Below are 19,863 nucleotides of genomic sequence, written 5' to 3'. Positions count from 1 at the left end.
GCGTCACTTACCTGGAGAACACATGGCACCAGGATGCACTATGGGAAGAAGGCAAGCCGGCGGAGACAGTGTGTTGCTTTGGGCAATGTTCTGCTGGGAAACCTGGGGTCCTTCCATTCATTTAGATATAAGTTTGTCATGTACCTACCTACCTGAGCATTGTTACAGACCAAGTGCACCCTTTCATGGTAACAGTATTCCCTGATGGCACTACAAATAAATACTCTAAATGACCATATTTCTATTTGAGCTTTGGGAGTAATGTTGTCAGTAGTATATAGACTAAAACAAAAATTGTCATTTTACTCAAACACATACCTATGAATAGTAAAACCAGAGAAACTGATAATTTTGCACTGGTCTCTTAATTTTTTCCAGAGCTGTATATGCATGTATGTACGCATGAATGCATGTATGTATATGCAGACCTTTTAAGCTTTTTTGTATTAGGGAGGGGTAAATACGTGAGTTTGGATGAGAATGCTGGAACCGCCTTAGACCCTAGGCTCATTGGACACTGTGTTTGACAGCAGCAAGAAACATGTATACTGTACAGGTTGAATAAGGACGATTTGGATTCCAAATTGGGCAGCAAAAAATAATTGTTTAAATAAACAATACTTGTTATTGTACCTTTTGAATAATCTATCTGTATGGTAGATGTATGATGCCATCTACTGAAACACATTGGTACTGTCAAGGGTTTGTCTTTAACATTGTGATAAAATTCGGTTTGCTGGATATGCTATTAACACAGATGAGAGCAACTAAACTAAAATTGCCTCTGCCTAAACACATAAAGGGCCCATGACCACTAGGCAACAGTGAAGTAATTGTGACCAAATTAAATAGAGAATGCAAGAAAAGAAAGTCCAACACAATTTGATTAGGGCCTCTAAACGTTTTAGAGTCACTAAAGAACTTACAAATATAAATTCTCTCATTTCTACTGTTTAGTTAAATGAGCAGAAGCCAAAATGTAGGTATTAGGTTAGGGTCCATTTTAAGTTAGCACATTGGTATTTCAGTTAAGGAAAGTATTTCGAACAAGGGCCGTTATTACTCAATAAATCAAAAACTCTACGCTAGCATTCACTGCAAAAGGTCTTCTATATCTAAAACTTGATTAAATAACTACCTGACTTTCAAAATTGGATAGGAAAGTGTTTTACCTCATTGCTCTTGCAGATGGTCCTCCGGTTCTCCTCCTCGATCTCCTGCTGCTTGCGGAGGTTGTTATTGAGGAGGGTCTCCGACAGAGCTCGGGCACCACGCTCCTGGTTCAACAGTTTCTGTGTCTCACTACGGTCCTCTTCCAACTACAGGGCAACACAAAAGCTATGTTGAATAATAATTACTTATCAACGTAAGAGCTCTGTGCCTAAAAATTTACTGTTAAAAGTGTGAGAATGGCTGCAGACAAGATGTTGTAGACTATTATTTCTATGAAACTGAACAAGGATCTTCACACACTCACAATCAATGCCGTTTTAATGTATTTGAGTCAGTCAATTTCAGTCAACAAACTTTCATCAAAGTATGTATAATCAGGGTATATAATCATAATGTAATTGCCATAAGTGAAAGGAAAAGTGAAGGCCCGAAGAGAAAGACTGAGAAAGTGTTACCTGTTTCATATTGTTAAGGATGGCCCTCTTCTCCAACTCCAAGTTCCTCAAGGCAAGCTCCACCTTGTGCTTTCCCTCTGCCTCAGTCCGGAGATCCTCTTCTTTCTTCCGTAGCAGCACCCTGGTCTTTTCGTACAGCATTGAGGCATTCCGGTGCTTCTCCTGCTCCTGCTTTAGCTGGAACCTACAGAGCACAGGGCAGAAAGGTTGAATACCGAGTGAGCAGAAGGCCATATCTGAACCAAGTGGCATAGCAGAAGCAGAAAGAGCAAGGAGACATAAAAAATGAAAGAATAAAAAAAGAAACGTGAGAAGAATGGGAGAGCCAGAAAAAAAATACAAGTACAGAAAAATTAAAACGCACAGATATTTTCACTCAGAAGGAACTCTCAAACAAACAGTAAAGACAGAGGTACCTCATCTTTCTAACTTACTTGAGGTTGTTGAGGTCTGTGTCCAGCTCCAGCTGCCGGTGATCAAGGGCCTGTTTGCTGTCACGGCTTTCTTCCAGAGAGTCCCTCAGCTCAACCTGCTGTGCCTCCAGCTGGCACATCTTGTCGACCAGGCGCCCCTGTCGGTCCCGCTCCCTCTGGATGGTGCGCTCGTACTCGTGAAACATGTTCTGCAGCTTTACCATGCTTACAGAGTCTAAGGAAAGTAAGTGGGGAATGGAAGGTGAAGGAGAGTAGTGTTAAAGCTTTGGAATATTCATCAATTCAACTGTTCTTGAAAGCTAAATGTAATAGGGGAGGAACTTAATTTTCTAAAGCACTTTGTGGAGACAGAATGCAAAGAATCACAGAAAGATAAAAATTTTACAATGTCTACATTGTGGATTTATAATGTAAGATATTAAGCAGAGATTTATTTAGACGTACTTGCCTTCTGGCAATTGAGGCATTTCAACACCACTAAATATAAATTTAATTCTGCATTCATTCCAAGGGAAAATTGCAGTTTTGGGTTATGTGTACCTAAAGTGGCAAAGTCAAGCTGTTTGATGATGGAAGAGGTGTGACGATAGGCAGATGAGAGGTCTTCAAGGTCAGACGTGGCTGTGTCTGATGACTGTGTGAGCTCATCAAATTCTTCCGCCATATCCATGTCACCAGCATTTGGGGGCTGTCAATGCAAAATGAAACAGACCAAAATATTTTCACAGACAAAGTTCACATGCGTAATAGCAAATTTGAACAAACTCATGCCACTTTCTTCAAGGAACATTGCACACCAAATTAAACATTCATCTTGAACTGAACAAGGAGGTTTGAAATTAAGCACCTAAAATGTATAAATGAGCTCAACCGTCATTTGAGCATTTAAGTAATTTAGCAGGTATATTAGGAGTGACTTTCAGTAGTGAATTGAACACACAACCCTGGTCTTGCAAGCGCCATCCTTCACCAACTGAGCTACACTGGAGCACATCAGTTTGGGGAAGGCTAAGCAACCACCTCAAAAAGATTTGAGCTCCATCAGTCCACTGTGAGAGAAAAGCATTTAACATGACAGCGACTCGGCCTGTAAGTGGATGCCCTTTCAAAACATCCCTAGGAGCCACAAGAAAAATAATAAGGTCAACGCCAAATGGGCTGGATAGTTATGTTTTACTTCCCCACAAAACCATTTTATTACCTACCGCGGGCCGTATGGAATTGCCCCGCGGGTCTGATTCGGCCCATAGGCCTTAGTTTGCCCACCCCTGATCTAGAGATTTGCAGAACTCCCTTGTTGCATCTCAGGTTAATGTGCATGCTTTAACAATAAATAGAACATTAAATAGAATCGGTATTCGTGGGAAGGTGGCTAGGAAGAAGTGTCTGCAGTCAAAAACCTGTCTTAACTTTACCAAAGACCACCTGAAGGTTTCTGAAAGTCTGTTCTCAAGACAGATGATTCCAATATTATCCATTTTGGTCAATTTAAAAACCTTTGTTTTGTGAAAACCTGACAATGCCCACCTCCAAAAGAACCTCATCCCAACAGTCAAGCATGGTAGTGGGAATGTCAAGATCTGAGGCAGCTTTTCTTCCTATGAACCTGGTCAACTGCACATCATAAGGGGAACCTCTTGCAATAGGACCAGCTGGATGGCAAAAACAGTGCCAGTAGTAACTCAAAGGTAATTTGGAAAAATATATATTCAGCATGACAAAATAGTTGAAAAGAAAAGCTTTGAGTGCGGAAAAGAAGGGTTCATTTCTGGCTTTACTGACAGAGTGGTACAGTGAGCAGAGGGGTACAGTGAGCTTGCTTCCATCCTGAAAAAGATGGTGGTTCCTAAGAACAAGGTCAAGCAACAGACATTGGGGACAACAAATCTACAGACTGGCAGAGGGCAAAAACGACTGTCCACTGACCGAGATGATTGTCAACTCATTTGAATGTCACTCAACAACCATCGGCTGACATCAAGTGACCTATAAAAAGAATGGCAAACAGCAGCTGGGGTGAAATGCACAACCAGGACGGTTTGAAACAGGCTCCTAGGGGCAGGGCTGAAGTTGTGCAAAGCTAGAAAAAAGCCCTTCATCAATAAGAAGCAAAGAAGAGCCAGGCTGAAGTTTGCAAAAGACCATAAGGCTTGGATCGTAGAGGAATGGAGTAAGGTCATCATCTCTGACTAGGAAAAGTTTCAGCTTTACCCAACACCTGGTCGTCTAATGGTTAGACGGAGACCTAGAGAGGCCTACAAGCCACAGTGTCTCGCACCCACTCTGAAATGTGGTGGAGAATATGGTGAGGATGCTTCAGCAAGGCTGGAATTAGGCAATTTTGTCTTTGTGAAGAATGCATGAATCAAGCCAAGTACAAGGTTATCCTGGAAGAACACATGCTTCCTTCTGCTCTGACAATTTTCTACAACTTTAAAGAATCACCAGATCAAGACCATCCAGACCTGAACCCCCTGAAATGTGTTCAAGAGGAAGATGGATGCACGTGTGGTCTGATCCAACAGACAAGCTACTGTGGCTCAAATTGCTGGAAAAGTTAATGCTAGTACTGATAGAAAGGTGTCAGAACACAGACCAGTCAGGGCGCCCATGCTGACCCCTGTCCACTACCGAAAGTGCCTTCAATAGGCACGTGAGCATCAGAACTGTATTGCTGAGCAATGGAAGAATGTGGTGTGGTCTGATGAACCACGTTTCCTTTTACATCACATGGATGGCTGGGTGCGTTTGCGTCACTTACCTGGAGAACACATGGCACCAGGATGCACTATGGGAAGAAGGCAAGCCGGCGGAGACAGTGTGTTGCTTTGGGCAATGTTCTGCTGGGAAACCTGGGGTCCTTCCATTCATTTAGATATAAGTTTGTCATGTACCTACCTACCTGAGCATTGTTACAGACCAAGTGCACCCTTTCATGGTAACAGTATTCCCTGATGGCACTACAAATAAATACTCTAAATGACCATATTTCTATTTGAGCTTTGGGAGTAATGTTGTCAGTAGTATATAGACTAAAACAAAAATTGTCATTTTACTCAAACACATACCTATGAATAGTAAAACCAGAGAAACTGATAATTTTGCACTGGTCTCTTAATTTTTTCCAGAGCTGTATATGAAAATAGCCAAATTTGGTTAGAAAATGCCCAATTGGCAACACTGCCAATTGTCTAACTTTGTGCTTCTCAGAAGACGTGTGTTCCAGTTGCTGCTTTCTGCTGAGATTACAAAATTCTATCAAAAATGTTCACCTAATTTCAGATAGAGTAATGGTTTCATTTGTTAAGAAAGTTGTTTTTTTTTTGCATTAAGCTGGGCTTTTTTGCATTGGTGGCCCAATAATATGTTCAGGAAAACAATAGCTGAATTTGTTGGTATGTACAAAAAAAATATTTTCATTATTTTACCTTGTCCTTATGATGCACTTCAGATAGAGGCCTGAAAACAACAAACAAACAGAAAAGGGTGAGATGTTATTTTTGGAAAAATTTCACAAATGCATGCGCCTTGAGCTCAGTGCATGGGTGCACGTCAAGCAGCCCAAGTTGTTAGGTAGTAGTGCGATGGTATAAATGCAGTATATCTTTCAAAATTTGCTGTCCAACAACTAGAAACAAAACATAATTGGTAGCATATAAACTAAGAAAGAAGCCAAAAGGCAATATCCCACCTCCACAAATAATTTAATTCTCTGAGTTATTAACATCATCAGGAAAATAAAGGGCATACTGCATATATACCTTCCATCATTGTCCGACACGTCACTTAAAGTGCTATCGTCAAATACTGAGATGGAGTCTCGTCCGTTAACATGGTTAGTTGCCTGCGGGACTTGGCCTTGTTTGCCTTCTCCCAGACAAGGTATCTGTAAGGTGGCCTCAGTGGCTAGAGCTCTCCCAAGCATCTTCTGCTGCTGTAGTCGGTCATCCACAGCCCTGTTAGTGCTATAGGGAGAGCGGTGAACTTTACACCCCATGACATTGTAGAGCCAAAAGCTGGGAATATCTAAGGAGTGTGAGGTCTCATTCAAGTAGTTGCCAGAATGGTAAAGGATGGGATAGGGAATTTCCATATATCATCCTTAACCAGGGGCTGTAATTCAGCTTGAAGGGGATGGATTAGCAAGAAAGCAGAAGTACATACACTATATTTCTTTATACCCAAGAGGAGGGGTTCACAGAGTTTTGGAAGAAACTATTGTTGGTCCTGGGACTGCTGTTCTTTAGGATCGAATTACAGCTGATGATTGAGATAATCTGATCAAATGTGAATAGCCCTCTAGATTGTCAGTCAAGTTTTAATTGTCCCCTCACCTTCATTTTCTGGAACAATCACAAAGCAATGCAAAAAGAAGAAAGAAATACTGTACATACCTTTTTTGACTTTTGGACCAGTGCCTCTGGGAAATACTGTCTGTTAATCTGAGCTGATGTTCGCTTTCTAATGCTCCATGTACACTTAGTGACTCTTCAGGGTGTTCTAAAGTGGTCTCAGGTTTCTCCTCAGCATTTTTTTTAGACTGTTTATTCTTTGGTCCTCCTGCATCCTGCAAAGCACTGGAGTTTTGTAGCACCGCCACCTTGATCTTTGTCTTGCCTTCGTCCACCTAAAAACAAAGAACACATTTCTAAAACACCAAGTCTGCAGAGTTTGCCTGGCACATACATTTTGAGAGAGGTAAGGTTAAGTTGGCCTTTGCAATGTGTTTTGGAGCAGATACTACTATGCCTATATATTAGTAATTTTGTCATCCCTCCCCTGAGACCTCACAACAAAATACCACCCTATATGCTAGATAGTGCCAGAGCCCCATGAACCATGGTAATAGTCATACAATATATAGGGTTCCATTTGCATGCAACCATAGTGTTACAGATTAGTTACTGGGATGGTTAGTTACTGGCAGCTTTACTGAAAGATCTTTGCAGACACCAAAGCAATAAAAGGCTGACTGGCATTTTCAAATTAATTTAAACAACTTTGATAAGTTTGAATAGCAACTCCTTTAGACAAGAACATTTTTAGTAGCCTTTAAAACTCCTTCAAATTACAAATGAATATATTCTCTTTAAAAGCCGTCTATGGACAAAGACAAGCGGCAGTTTACCTTTGCCAAAAATTCAACATTTTCTGACCAATTTAAGTCAGTGGCCCTCAGCAAAGACTGTGGATGTTTTAGAGAAATGGAGCATGCTTACATGTGGACTGTGACTTGCACTGATTCTATTCTAATGAAAATTGCTGTAATGCAATCAAAATGAATACTCAAAAATGTGCACAAGTATTAGGATTTTTCTGCAAGCCAACTCCCTTCCTACTACACCAGCTAGAATCAACAAAACAGGAATGACCAGAGGTGACTTAAACATGCCATGCATGCATAACACACAGACTGAGAACAAAACAGAAAAATAACTACAAGTGAAGATGTGTAGATGATGCCCCTCCTTGCCCATTTCTGAAGCTGGGTGAAGGGGCTTTGGTGATGTTCAAATCCAGGAAACATACACCACAACAGGAAGGATATCAAATAATTCCTGAGGTCTGTTTGTGACTGACATCAAGGCAGCCAAGCAGGAACTTATAGAGTTGATCTTTTCAATCGGAAAAGGGTGGCTTGCCCACTTCAGGTTGGTGGAGAGTGCCTGCCTCAAGTGGTGGAGTTTAAGTATCTAGGGGTCTTGTTCACGAGTGAGGGAAGGATGGAACGGGAGATTGACAGACGGATCGGTGCAGCTTCTGCAGTAATGCGGTCGATGTATCGATCTGTTGTGGTGAAGAAAGAGCTGAGCCGCAAGGCGAAGCTCTCGATTTACTGGTCAATCTACGTTCCTACTCTCACCTATGGTCATGAGCTTTGGGTCATGACCGAAAGGACAAGATCCCGGATACAGGCGGCCGAAATGAGCTTTCTCCGCAGCGTGGCTGGGCGATCCCTTAGAGATAGGGTGAGAAGCTTGGTCACCCGGGAGGAGCTCAGAGTAGAGCTGCTGCTCCTCCTCGAGAGGGGTCAGCTGAGGTGGCTTGGGCATCTGTTTCGGATGCCTCCGGAACGCCTTCCTGGGTAGGATTTCCGGTCCCGTCCCACCGGGAGGAGACCCCGGGGAAGACCTAGGACACGCTGGAGAGACTATGTCTCCCGGCTGGCCTGGGAACGCCCCGGTGTCCCCCCGGAAGAGCTGGAGGAAGTGTCTAGGGAGAGGGAAGTCTGGGCATCTCTGCTTATACTGCTGCCCCCGCGACCCGGCCCCGGATAAGCAGAAGATGATGCGGAAGATGATGATGATCTTTAAGATCAACCAGCTTAAAGAAGGAAATGAGACAAGATAGCAGTCAGATGAGGTCAGAGGTGTAAAATGTCACTACACACAGTCTGCACGGAATTGACGGTGGTTGAAGTGTGTGGAGTACACAGAGGCAGAGAGAAAAAATATCATCACTTTGCTTCTTAAAAATTTACAAATTATAAAGGAAACATTATATGCAGACTTTTGGATTCATTATAGAAAAGAAAAAAAGACCCGCAAGGAAAAAGTGAATGAAAAAAACAGCCTTTTTTCCAGGCACTGTTTGGGCCATCTGGCACACAGACATAGATAAGGCGATGGAATGGTAGAATGTGGAGAGAAGAGAGACAGAGAGAAAGAAAGAGGTGGGGGGACTAGAGACAGCAGTCAGAATCCTCTACCTCTTTTTGGAGTAGGGCCTTCTCTTTCTCCAAATCCAGGAATACAAACTTCAGCATCCCTACCTTGTGCTTGAACCCCTGCAGGTACTCCTCCAGCTCTTCATCTGAGGGATGCGAGGGAGCTCGGGGGAGCACAATGCTCACTGAGGTTGGCTGGGACTGGTAGGGTAGCATTTCAGGCTCCTCTTCAGACATGGAAGGGCTCTGCTCATCGTCAATACCTTCCTGAATGAGCCTTGGCCTAGCTCCCTCTGGGGAAGTCTGCACTCCGGTAGTGGTATCTTTGTCTGGAATGGCATTGGTTTTTACTTTGTTCCATGAAGAGTCAGATTTGAGTTCCACTGAGGCTACATTGTCATCTGTGAAGGTCTTGGATACATAATCCAAATCAAAGTTTCCTTGCTCTCCACTGATTCCTCCAGACAGTTGAGGTAAAGGAAACCTATTCTCTGGCTTCTTGCCACAGCTGCACTGCTGGTTTGTCATCTCATGGTCATCGACCCTGGGAGAAAGGTGGGAACTCCCAGGAGTGTCAAATCGTTGAGACTTGTTTTCGCAGTGGTAGTTGTCAGTTGACTCTGTTGAACAGTCATCCAGTCCCGACTCGCTCTGCTCAGGAATAGTCAGCAGGACAATAGTGCTACTACTCCTTCTCACCCTGGCCAATGGACGTATCGGCTCCCCCATCCCATCCTCGTCACTAAACTCTTTCTCTGCTGTTCTGGTTGGAGCTAAAAACTCCTCATCTGTGATTTCTTCACAGGTAGATTCAGCAGGAAGTTCACCGAACATTTCTTTCAGTTCAGCGGCCACATTCTTGTAGGTAGACATGACATCCCTTTTCTCCATCTCCATCCAGATCTTCTCATAACATTTCTCCCAACCAGGCTCTTTCTCACTCTCATTACTGGCTCCATCTTCTCTATCTCTAGATCTCCCTTGTTCCTCTTTTTCCTCCTGCCAAGTTTGGGACCTCACTGGACCAAGGTGGTATGGGTTACTTATATCTACCTCTGCTGGGTCTAACACATCATCTTTCTCCTTTGATGGCATGAGTAAACAAAGGAAATTGAGTTAACACTGACACCTACAACTGGGCATAAGACCTAATTTCCAAAAAGATTAGGACGCTGTGAAGAAGTGCAAATCATTTAAACCCTATATTCAATAGAAAATAGCACAAAGACAACATATCAAATGTTGAAACTGAGAAAATATATAGTTTCTTGAAAAAAATAAATAATAATAATAAATAAATATATATATATATATATATGCCTACTTTGAATTTGATGCCAAAAAAACACGTTTCAAAAAAAGCTGTAATTAGGTTTAGTGGCAACAGGTCAGTAACATGACTGGGTATTAAAAAGAGCATCCCAGAGAGGATGAGTCTGTCAGAAGGAAAGATGGGAAGGGGTTGACCACTCTGTGAAATACTGTACAGGCAAATAGTGCAACAATTTAAGAATAACGTTTCTCAGCATACAATTGCCAATAGTTTAGGGATGTCATCATCTACGGTACATAATATCATTAAAAGATTCAGAGAATCTGGAGAAATCACTGTACGCATGGGACAAGGCCGAAAACCGATATTGGATGGCCGTGATCTTAAAAAAAATATTCTGTAGTGGACATCACCGCATGGTCTCAGGAACACATAAGAAAACACATTCTTATTGTTCACAGACAATAGTTATCAGCACACACAAAAGTCAGCATCTGTGATGGTATGGGGGTGCAATAGTGCACATGGTCTTAGTGTTCTCATAGACTCACATTTAACAGTCATATCAAAGCAGTCACCAAAACAGCATTCTATCATCTAAAAAATATACCCAGAATCAAGGGCTTGGTGTCCCGAAAAAACCAATAGAAGCTCATCCATGATTTTATCTCAAGTAAGGTTTACTACTGTAATGGCCTCTTAACTGGACTCCCCAAAAAGACTGTAAAACAGCTGCAGCTCATTCAGAATGCTGCTGCTAGAACGTTATCCAGGCCCAAGAGCACTTCACTCCGGTTCTTAAATCTTTGCACTGGCTTCCAGTCAGTGACAGAATAGATTTTAAAGTGGTGCTTTTAGTTTATAAATCACTGAATGGTTTAGGCTCTAAATACATTTCTGATATGTTTGAAGAATATAAACTAAGCCGGGCTCTTAGATCCATGAACTCAGGTCAGCTAGTAGAGTCCAAACTAAACATGGTCAAGCTGTGTTTAGCAGTTATGCTGCACACAACTGGAATAAACTACCAGAAGATCTTAGATGTGGACCTAACATATAGATTTATAAACCCACTTCTCTTTTCACGCGCCTATGACAAAGCACTTAAACTTAACTGCACTATTTAGCCTTATAGCTTTAATTGCTTCCGATGTTTTTATCCCATTTTTATTCTATTTCTTATTCTTTGTTTTATTATTATGTTGTTTTGTTTTCATTTGAGTATTTGTTTTTATGCTATTGTATTTTTATATTTTTTCTCTATCTTTGTAAAGCACATTGAATTGCTTCTATGTATGAATTGTGCTATATAAATAAACTTGCTTGCTTACACATGGCATGGGTGACACATCTGTGAAGGCACTATAAATGCTGAACAATATATAGAGGATTTGGAGCAACATATGCTGCAATCCAGATGACACCTTTTTCAAGGAAGGCCTTGCTTATTTCTGCAAGACAATTCTAAACCACACTGCATGTATTACAGCAGCATGGCTCCATAGTAAATGGTCTGGACAGCAGGCAGGCTTAACTGGCCTGCCTGCAGTCCAGACCTGTCACCCATTGAAAACATTTGGCGCAATATGAAATGAAAAATATAAAGGAGAGACCCTGAACTTCTGAGCAGCTGCAATCATATATCAAGCAACAACGGGAAAGCACTTCACTTTCAAAACTTCAGCAATTGGTCTCCTCAGTACCAAAACACTTACAGAGTATTGTTAAAAGAGGTGATGCAACATAGTGGTAAACAAGCCCCTGTCCCAACTTTTTTTTTTATGTGTTGCTAGCATCAAATTCAAAAAGGAGAATACATTTTCCGAAATCAATATAATTCCTCAGTTTCCATATCTGATGTTATCTTGGTACTATTTTCAAATAAATACAGGGATAAATGATTTGTACATCATTGCATTCTGTTTTTATTTGCATTATTCGCAGCTTACCAACTTTTTGGGAAACAGGGTTGCAGAATACATGTATGTTCAAGCAAGCACAAAAAACACTGAAGTTCAAAACTAATTGCATGTGCATGCAAGTGACACTTCAAAGTTGTACCACTTAACCACACAAATGTTCAATGAAATAGTGGCAAGCAGTCAGAATTTCTCATAAAACATGTTCATAATGTTTTTTCTGTGGGTTCCTGGGTAAGAACTCACGTTGTTTGTGACTGTAAATTGTGGGAAGACTGAGCGATATTCATGCGTGCTGCACAGAAACTTCATACAGTTCAGACAGAATTGTCATCACACTTGCAAAACACCAGGGGGTTCAATCAAAAATGTGACGCATGATACCTCAAAAGGTGGCGCTACGAGATACGGATATTTGCAAGTTGACCCAAAAATTAATCTAGCGTCTCAAGTCATGCTCGATATGTCTCTGAAAATGTAGTGTAATGTAAACAAGCACTAAGGCCCCACACCTCTTGTAACTGCATCTCTGGCTCTGGACTGCTCTCGCTCTTTTGCTTTATTGGTGAGGGCTCACACAGATGGTTATCTGCAGAGAGAACCAGGAGACAATATGTCTTAACCAAAGCAGCAACCAGTCTGCATATAGCCTCAGCCTTAATCAATGTTAATTAATTAGGCCAACTTCAGGGTCACTTACCTGGTTTCAACACAGCTGAGTTCTCCGTTATGTTCAGCTGTTGATTCTCAGGCTTTACCAGGCTGGAGGTAGTCACATGATCGGAATCCCAATCAGAGTCTAGAATTTTGTTTTATAGTAAACACAATGCTTACAATCTCATCTCCAATGGGCAAAATCCCTACTGCAAGTTTTCGAAAAACACATTATAAAGTACAGGTAGTATACACTAACTGTTTACATTCTTACCTTTCTCACTCTCTGCAGTTTGGAGCAGTGTCTCCTTAGCACAGTGCTGGGGTTGCAGTTGGGTATGTGGAAAAAGGGAGCCGGGTCTGGCCAGTGGGCTGTCTGAGGGAGAGGGTCTTGTCTCCTCAGGACTGCTCCTGTCAGCTATATCTACAGTATCTAGGTGAGGGGGGTCTGCCTCCTGCTCCTGGACAACCGCCTTGACCTCCAAGCACCCGGGGGAAGATGCTCTGCAGCCCGAAAGGGTTCTCCTGCTGGCCGTGCTGGCCACGTCCCAATCCGAGGCTTCTGTACCAGCAACACCAGTAAGACAATTAGCATGTTTGAGGGAAATTTTAGAAGCAAAGTAATTAGTCTAGCACAAGCTCTTGCTTGAAAGTCAAACAGGTCACAGGAGCGGCCTTTGTAGCATGTGGAAGCTACTGCACAAGCACACCCCCTGGACAGGACAGCAGTCTATTCACAGGGCCTGATCCCTAATCTCCTTAGTGCAGACTGCCAATTTAGCATTTCGTCCATGATTTGGGATCAAACTATAGCAGCAGTTAACCTACTAGTTAGAGTATTTGGCAAGAACCTAAAACGTTACTAGATCGAATCCCTTGGCAAAGAAAATAGAAAACATGGTGTTCTGGCAAAGTAATTAACACTACTTTTATCACTACTAATCATACAGTGAGTTAGAGCTACAAATATACAAGCTACAACTTATCACAAACCAAATCTATTATTCATTCTATATTAATGCACTGACCTGCAGGTTTTCTTTTAGCTTCTTAAAAATTGTAAAAGGAAAAAAAATAGACTAGTTAACATTTGACAGTAAATTATACTCAACGATACAGTAGGCAATTCAAGGCACAGGGAGTGTTAAATTAACCAATGAAGGTATACAATTACCTTCAAAATCATCAACATCACCCACCCCAAGATCCTCCATAATGTCTGTGGAACAAATTAGGGGAAAATGGAATACAGTGATTTTCCTCCTTTAGGATTATACCTATGTTTGAAAAGGTCGAAATGTCTTATACTCAGTGTTGTAAGACCTTCACACAAATACTAATATTAGATAGGCTCTGGCACATAGTGGCCAACTCAACGCATACTGTGTTTTAATGACCACCCACTGCTAGCGTCTAACGCTTAGCATTTTGACTTGTTGAATTGCTAGACGCCAGGACTGCATCAATCAGAAATCACTAGTAAAACTGCTCAATGAGTGAGAAGAGGGTAATTTCTACACATGCACAAAACTAATCTCATATACTGTACACATTCCCTGCTGAGAAGTAATCAATCACTGACAATCACTAATCAAAAAGAGGTGGAAATTGCTCTCGCGTCTGAGTGTAAGCCAAGGGCCAATATGTGCCAGAGCCTTTAGTGAAGAAATAAAACAAGCAAACATTTTAATAATTAAATAAAAGTTGACACCATCCAAGTGCTTTTAAATGCTTTTAGGCAAACTGAGGAAATGTTTTGGATGACATGCCAATGGTCAAACGTTTACCTTGTTTTTGGTTGCATGATTGTTTTCATTAAATAAATAAGCATAAATATTTTTATTTTGTCACTAAACTTCCATTTATATAGATACAGTTGTATATCCATATAAATGTGAAATACTTTTTTCTCACAAAAACATTTATTACCAGTCTTTTTCTCATTATCTTCTTTGGCCAATTCAAGCTTGCTGAAGATAGACAACATTTCCATTTTGACTTTTTCTGGGTGCTGAGAATGAAATGCAAACATTGTTAGAAACAAGAAACCAGGCAAGCCTAGTTCAGCCGGCCCGCAATAGAAAGTGCTGCCACCTCGAGATTCAATCCCGGGTCGGTCACGTGAAAGGCTGCATCGTTAACCACTACACCACGGAGCTGTACATTTGCTGGCTGTCAGTATAGCCTCCTGTCTATATTGACACCCGGCATCTGTATATCCTGAACAAATCCTCTTTTGCCATTGGCCGTTTTAATAGCTAATTGGCCATTCGTGAATGAAATTGACACAGTTAAACTGACTAACGTTTCTTACCAAGTTTACCATGTATGCCTTTTCCCACTGGCCGTTTTAAAAGCGTTGTAGCCAGTAATGAGCTTTACCGGTATCTACTAACTTACCGGAATAGTCATAAGAATTGAGCAATTGCTAGCGAGTCTGCCAAAACTATTTCATTTCATGGCATAATAACGCATTTCTTTCTTTCATGGCAAATCAGCACACTTTTTTCTTTCATTTGTTAATGACATTTATACAGTAACTATCAATAAAGGCAACGATAACTACACTGAACAAAATTATAAACGTAACACTTTTGTTTTTGCCCCCATTTATCAGGAGCTGAACTCAAAGATCTAAGACTTTCTCTATGTACACAAAAGACCTTTCTGACTCAAATATTGTTCACAAATCTGTCTGAATCTGTGTTAGTGAGCACTTCTCCTTTGCACAGATAATCCATCCACCTCACAGGTGTGGCATATCAAGATGCTGATTAGACAGCATGATTATTGCACAGGTGTGCCTTAGGCTGGCCACAATAAAAGGCCACTCTAAAATGTGCAGTTCCATCACACAGCCCAATGCCACAGATGTTGCATGTTTTGAGGGTGCATGCAATTGGCATGCTGACTGCAGGAATGTCCACCAGAGCTGTTGCCTGTGAATTGAATATCAATTTCTCTACCATAAGCCAAAGGCATTTCAGAGAATTTGGCAGTACATCCAACCTGCCTCACAACTGCAGACCACATGTAACCACACCAGCCCAGGACCTCCACATCCAGCATCTTCACCTCCAAGAACGTCTGAGACCAGCCACCCGGAGAGCTGCTGCAACAATCAGTTTGCAGAACCAAAACATTTCTCATCTGCATGCTCCTCGTCCTCATTTGGGTCTCGACCTGACGATCGTAACCGACTTGAGTGGGCAAATGCTCACATTCGATGGGGTCTGGCACTTTGGAGAGGTGTTCTCTTCACGGATGAATCCCGGTTCTCACTGTACAGGGCAGATAGCGTGAATGGCTGTATGTTTGCTGATATCAGCGTTGCGGATCGAGTGGCCCATGGTGGCGGTGGGGTTATGGTATGGGCAGGCATGTCTTATGGACAACGAACACAGGCTCATTTTATTGAAGGAATTCTGAATGCACAGAAAACCGTGACGAGATCCTGAGACCCATTCTTATGCCATTCATCCATGACCATCACCTCATGTTGCAGCATGATAATGCACTGCCCCATGTTGCAAGGATCTGTAAACAATTCCTGGAAGCTGAAAACATCCTAGTTCTTGCATGGCCAGCATACTCACCGGACATGTCACCCACAGAGCATGTTTGGGATGCTCTGGATCAGCGTATACGACAGCATGTTCTAGGTCCTGCCAATATCCAGCAACTTTTGGCCTTTTGCGTACATAGAGAAAGTCCTAGATCTTTGAGTTCAGCTCATGATAAATGGGGGCAAATGCAAGTGTTGTCTTTATAATTTTGTTCAGTTTAACTTTTTCATCAATTGAAAAGACAAGAGAATTGTGGAATCTAACAGAAATAATAAATGTCATTGCTCTCAATAGATTGGAACTTACAATGAGGGGGAAAAATTATTTGATCCCCTGCTGATTTTGTACGTTTGCCCACTGGCAAAGAAATTATCAGTCTATAATTTTAATGGTAGGTTTATATGAACAGTGAGAGAGAATAATAACCAAGAAATCCAGAAAAACACAAATTGTTATAAATTGATTTGCATTTTAAAACCCCAAGAACACCATCATCAAACATGGAGGTGGAAACATTATGCTTTGGGGGTGTTTTTCTGCTAAGGGGACAGGACAACTTCACTGCATCAGAGGGACGATGGAAGGGGCCATTTAACGTCAAATCTTGGGAGAGAATATCCTACCCTCAGTCAGGGCATTGAAAATGGGTTGTGGATGGGTATTCCAGCATGACCATGACCCAAAACACACAGCCAAGGCAACAAAGGAGTGGCTCAAGAAGAAGCACATTAGGGGTTTGGAGTGGCCTAGCCAGCCTCCAGACCTAAATTCCATAGAAAATATGTGGAGGGAGCTGAAGGTTCGAGTTGCCAAACGTCAGCCTCGAAACCTTAATGACTTGGAGAAGATCTGCAAAGAGGAGTGGGACTAAATCCCACCTGAGATGTATGCAAACCTTGTGGCCAACTACAAAAAACGTCTGACCTCTGATTACCAACACGCGTTTTGCCACAAAGTACTAAGTCATGTTTTGCAGAGGGGTCAAATACATATTTCACTCATTAAAATGCAAATCAATTTATAACATTTTATGTTTTTCTGGATTTTGTTGTTGTTATTCTGTCTCTCACTGTTAAAAAAAACTACCATTAAAATTATAAACTGATCATTTCTTTGTTAGTGGGCAAACGTACAAATTCAGCAGGGGGTCAAAAAAAGAAATATCCTTAACTGTAGGTCTTCCCCATGAGAAACATGTCTTTAACCAGTACGCCACGGCATTACACATTTCAGCAGTTGCTAGACACCATTGAGGATTATGTTAAACTGACTAACGTTTCTTATTAAGTTTACCTCCACCATAGCGTCTATGAACTGTATAGCTTTCGCCACTGGCCATTTTAACAGCTTATTAGCCAGTAATAGGCTTACTAGTATCTACTAACTTCCTAGGAATAATCATAAGAATTGAGCAATTGCTAACAAGACTGAAGATGAACTTTTCCATGCCAGAAACAGTCGCAATATAACCGTATACAGTTTCAGTTAAGGCTTACTATAACGTAACTACTGTTTGTTAAGCCAGCAAATTTGTTTGTCTATCCTGACCCAAAACACATGCATGGATGCATACTTCGAAAATCCACCAGAAACAGTCGCAATATAACCATAAACTGTTTTATTTCATGCTTACTATAATGTAGATACTAACGGTTTTAGCCAGCAACGTTTTTGTCTATACGGAATAATTCAGAATGCGTACTTCGCTTCGCCTGCAAGGATAAACAAACTCGGGACCTATTGTTCATAAGTCTGCTTCTCTGACCTCTACGCTACTTAAAGGGTAGTCAGTCAGTCACTCAGTAAGAGACATTCGCTCACGCGGCCTGGCAAAACATTTAAATATAAAATGTTAGCTTTCACCTTTGTGTAAGTTATTTCCTGACAGCCCTCACCTTTTCTGGAACCTTAGAACTGCCAGCAGCCTCATCTTCATTTCTTACAACTGCAAGATAAAAATGAGATTGCAATTAAATATGGTGGTTGCAATCACTTTGAGTGGAGCAGGATAAGTTGGTGCAGCCATGCAAAATGAAGCCAGAACAGTTGTTGTGAGTTGCATCTCGCCCAGGCAAATCAGCTTGGTTAATATGCTGAGACAGTGGGATGGTAGGCAGTTAGGAGAATGGACAAGCATCCAAATCAATATTTTTCTGTGGCTCTGCTCTCAGACAGAGGACCACAAATGGTAGAAATTAGTAATGAGGGGGACACCATGTGCTTCTAGGGTTGCAAAATTCCAGAAATGTTTATACTCTTTCCCAGAAATCCTGGTTGGATGATTCCTTCCAGATTGCGGGTATCTTCCAACCACTATTTATTACCTCCTGATTACTGGCAATCATCTGGAAAAATTCTACAACCCTATGGTCTATCTTCATCAAAGATGGTCAATGGTGTGGGATGATGACTGGCATGCAATTCTTTCAGGACCATTGAGCCAGATAAACATTCCTACCCACCCGGTCCCATGTTGCCTCTGGGCATGGCTACACTCCTTCCAGGCTCTAGATATGCCATCGTAAAACTCTGTGATCCTCTTAAGAAAGAGGGAATGTAAAAGAAGTCTACAAAAAGGAACGTAAATTCTGGTAAATGCTAAAAAAAATCACCACATTTCCATTGGCTGGAAAAATGTGAATTCATTTTGATTTGTTAAATAAATCTTATTAACATTAAATGGAAATGTAGATATAATAAAAAATGTATTAACATAATTCACCAATTTATATACGGCTCCCATGTCTTATATTCAAAGTAATACAATAGTAATATTATATTTATAATAAGATCATTTCACTAGCAGGATAACCATATTTGGAGCATGAAATGGTAGCTGTAATGAATGCAAAGGCATCCCTATAATGATAGTCATACATCCAGTTGCTTAGAGATCCCAAGTCCTGATGGGGATAAATGTACAGATACATGTGACAATAAGAATTACCTTCTTTGTTCTCCTCTGAAATAATGGAAACATGTGGTGCATTTGCAAGAACTCTGACATGCTGTTTTCTGGGACTTCCAGAGCCAGACTGGAAAAGGAGGAGTATGCATGTTAGAAAACTAAGTCTGGGCATTAGCCAATGCTACCGGGGATAGATAATTCATTGTCTATAGTACCTCAGTGTCCCATGAGTCTTCTTCGTCGTCTTCCTTCTCCAGACCCAACTCGGAAAGAAAATCTAACAAGAAATGTTTTTGATATGTTACTTAAGTAGGCTTCAAGTAAAGTGAACTGTGGATATTTTCAATCTGTAGATTTACCAAGTTACCTCTTTGTTTTTCTTTGGAGGCATCCTCACTTCCTGCAACTAGTGAAACATCAACAAAGGGATTGTCTTTCTGCTCTTCTGTAGGTTGCTTTGTCTTTTTTTTATCCAGCTCCTCATGGTACCTTTTATCCTCCTCATCAACTCCCTCATCTTCTTCATAGTCCTCATAGTCATCATCCGCAGATGAATATTTTTCCTGAGTGGAGAAAATAATTTGAGTGAGGTGGCCTTCATTAATCTAGTGGTCTAGATCTCTGCCCCCGGCACACAAATACACTGCAATGTGGATTTGAATCAGGCCCAAAAACTCTGTGTCTTTCAGACATTCACAAAGCATATAAATGCCTGACAAATCTTTAAAAAGTAAAAGCAGAGCACAGTAAGCAGAGTTACTCATTTCCCAAAACAAACACTTCTTATATTGGTTTCTGCAAAAGAAATACTACA

The 19,863-nt window shown here is 41.3% G+C and overlaps 1 protein-coding gene across 5 annotated transcripts in view; it reads right to left on the bottom strand.

Annotated features, from left to right (window-relative positions):
• Positions 1 to 19,863, bottom strand: part of si:ch211-272n13.3 (ankyrin repeat domain-containing protein 26) — a 101,877-nt gene that overhangs the window by 55,562 nt on the left and 26,452 nt on the right. For 3 of the 5 annotated variants that reach the window (XM_020044214.3, XM_034288037.1, XM_034288036.1), the window contains 18 exons: positions 19,417 to 19,612; positions 19,265 to 19,326; positions 19,089 to 19,176; positions 18,037 to 18,086; positions 14,505 to 14,586; positions 13,750 to 13,794; positions 13,604 to 13,624; positions 12,850 to 13,137; positions 12,622 to 12,720; positions 12,434 to 12,510; positions 8,835 to 9,812; positions 6,457 to 6,689; positions 5,824 to 6,027; positions 5,491 to 5,521; positions 2,603 to 2,750; positions 2,063 to 2,276; positions 1,629 to 1,812; positions 1,173 to 1,319 (listed from right to left, as the gene is read on the bottom strand). In XM_020044214.3, the coding sequence (XP_019899773.2) occupies positions 1,173 to 1,319; positions 1,629 to 1,812; positions 2,063 to 2,276; positions 2,603 to 2,750; positions 5,491 to 5,521; positions 5,824 to 6,027; positions 6,457 to 6,689; positions 8,835 to 9,812; positions 12,434 to 12,510; positions 12,622 to 12,720; positions 12,850 to 13,137; positions 13,604 to 13,624; positions 13,750 to 13,794; positions 14,505 to 14,586; positions 18,037 to 18,086; positions 19,089 to 19,176; positions 19,265 to 19,326; positions 19,417 to 19,612 (3,147 nt within the window). Of the gene's footprint in view, positions 1 to 1,172; positions 1,320 to 1,628; positions 1,813 to 2,062; positions 2,277 to 2,602; positions 2,751 to 5,490; positions 5,522 to 5,823; positions 6,028 to 6,456; positions 6,690 to 8,834; positions 9,813 to 12,433; positions 12,511 to 12,621; positions 12,721 to 12,849; positions 13,138 to 13,603; positions 13,625 to 13,749; positions 13,795 to 14,504; positions 14,587 to 18,036; positions 18,087 to 18,603; positions 18,701 to 19,088; positions 19,177 to 19,264; positions 19,327 to 19,416; positions 19,613 to 19,863 lie in introns of those variants that run through there. The other 2 variants (XM_034288038.1, XM_034288039.1) reach the window with 2 other exon arrangements.

Source organism: Esox lucius, chromosome 19 (genome assembly GCF_011004845.1).
Source record: "Esox lucius isolate fEsoLuc1 chromosome 19, fEsoLuc1.pri, whole genome shotgun sequence".
NCBI classification, from domain to species: Eukaryota; Metazoa; Chordata; class Actinopteri; order Esociformes; family Esocidae; genus Esox; species Esox lucius.
The sequence above is the reverse complement of the archived record's forward strand: the minus strand, read 5'-3'. Positions and strand labels throughout refer to the sequence as shown.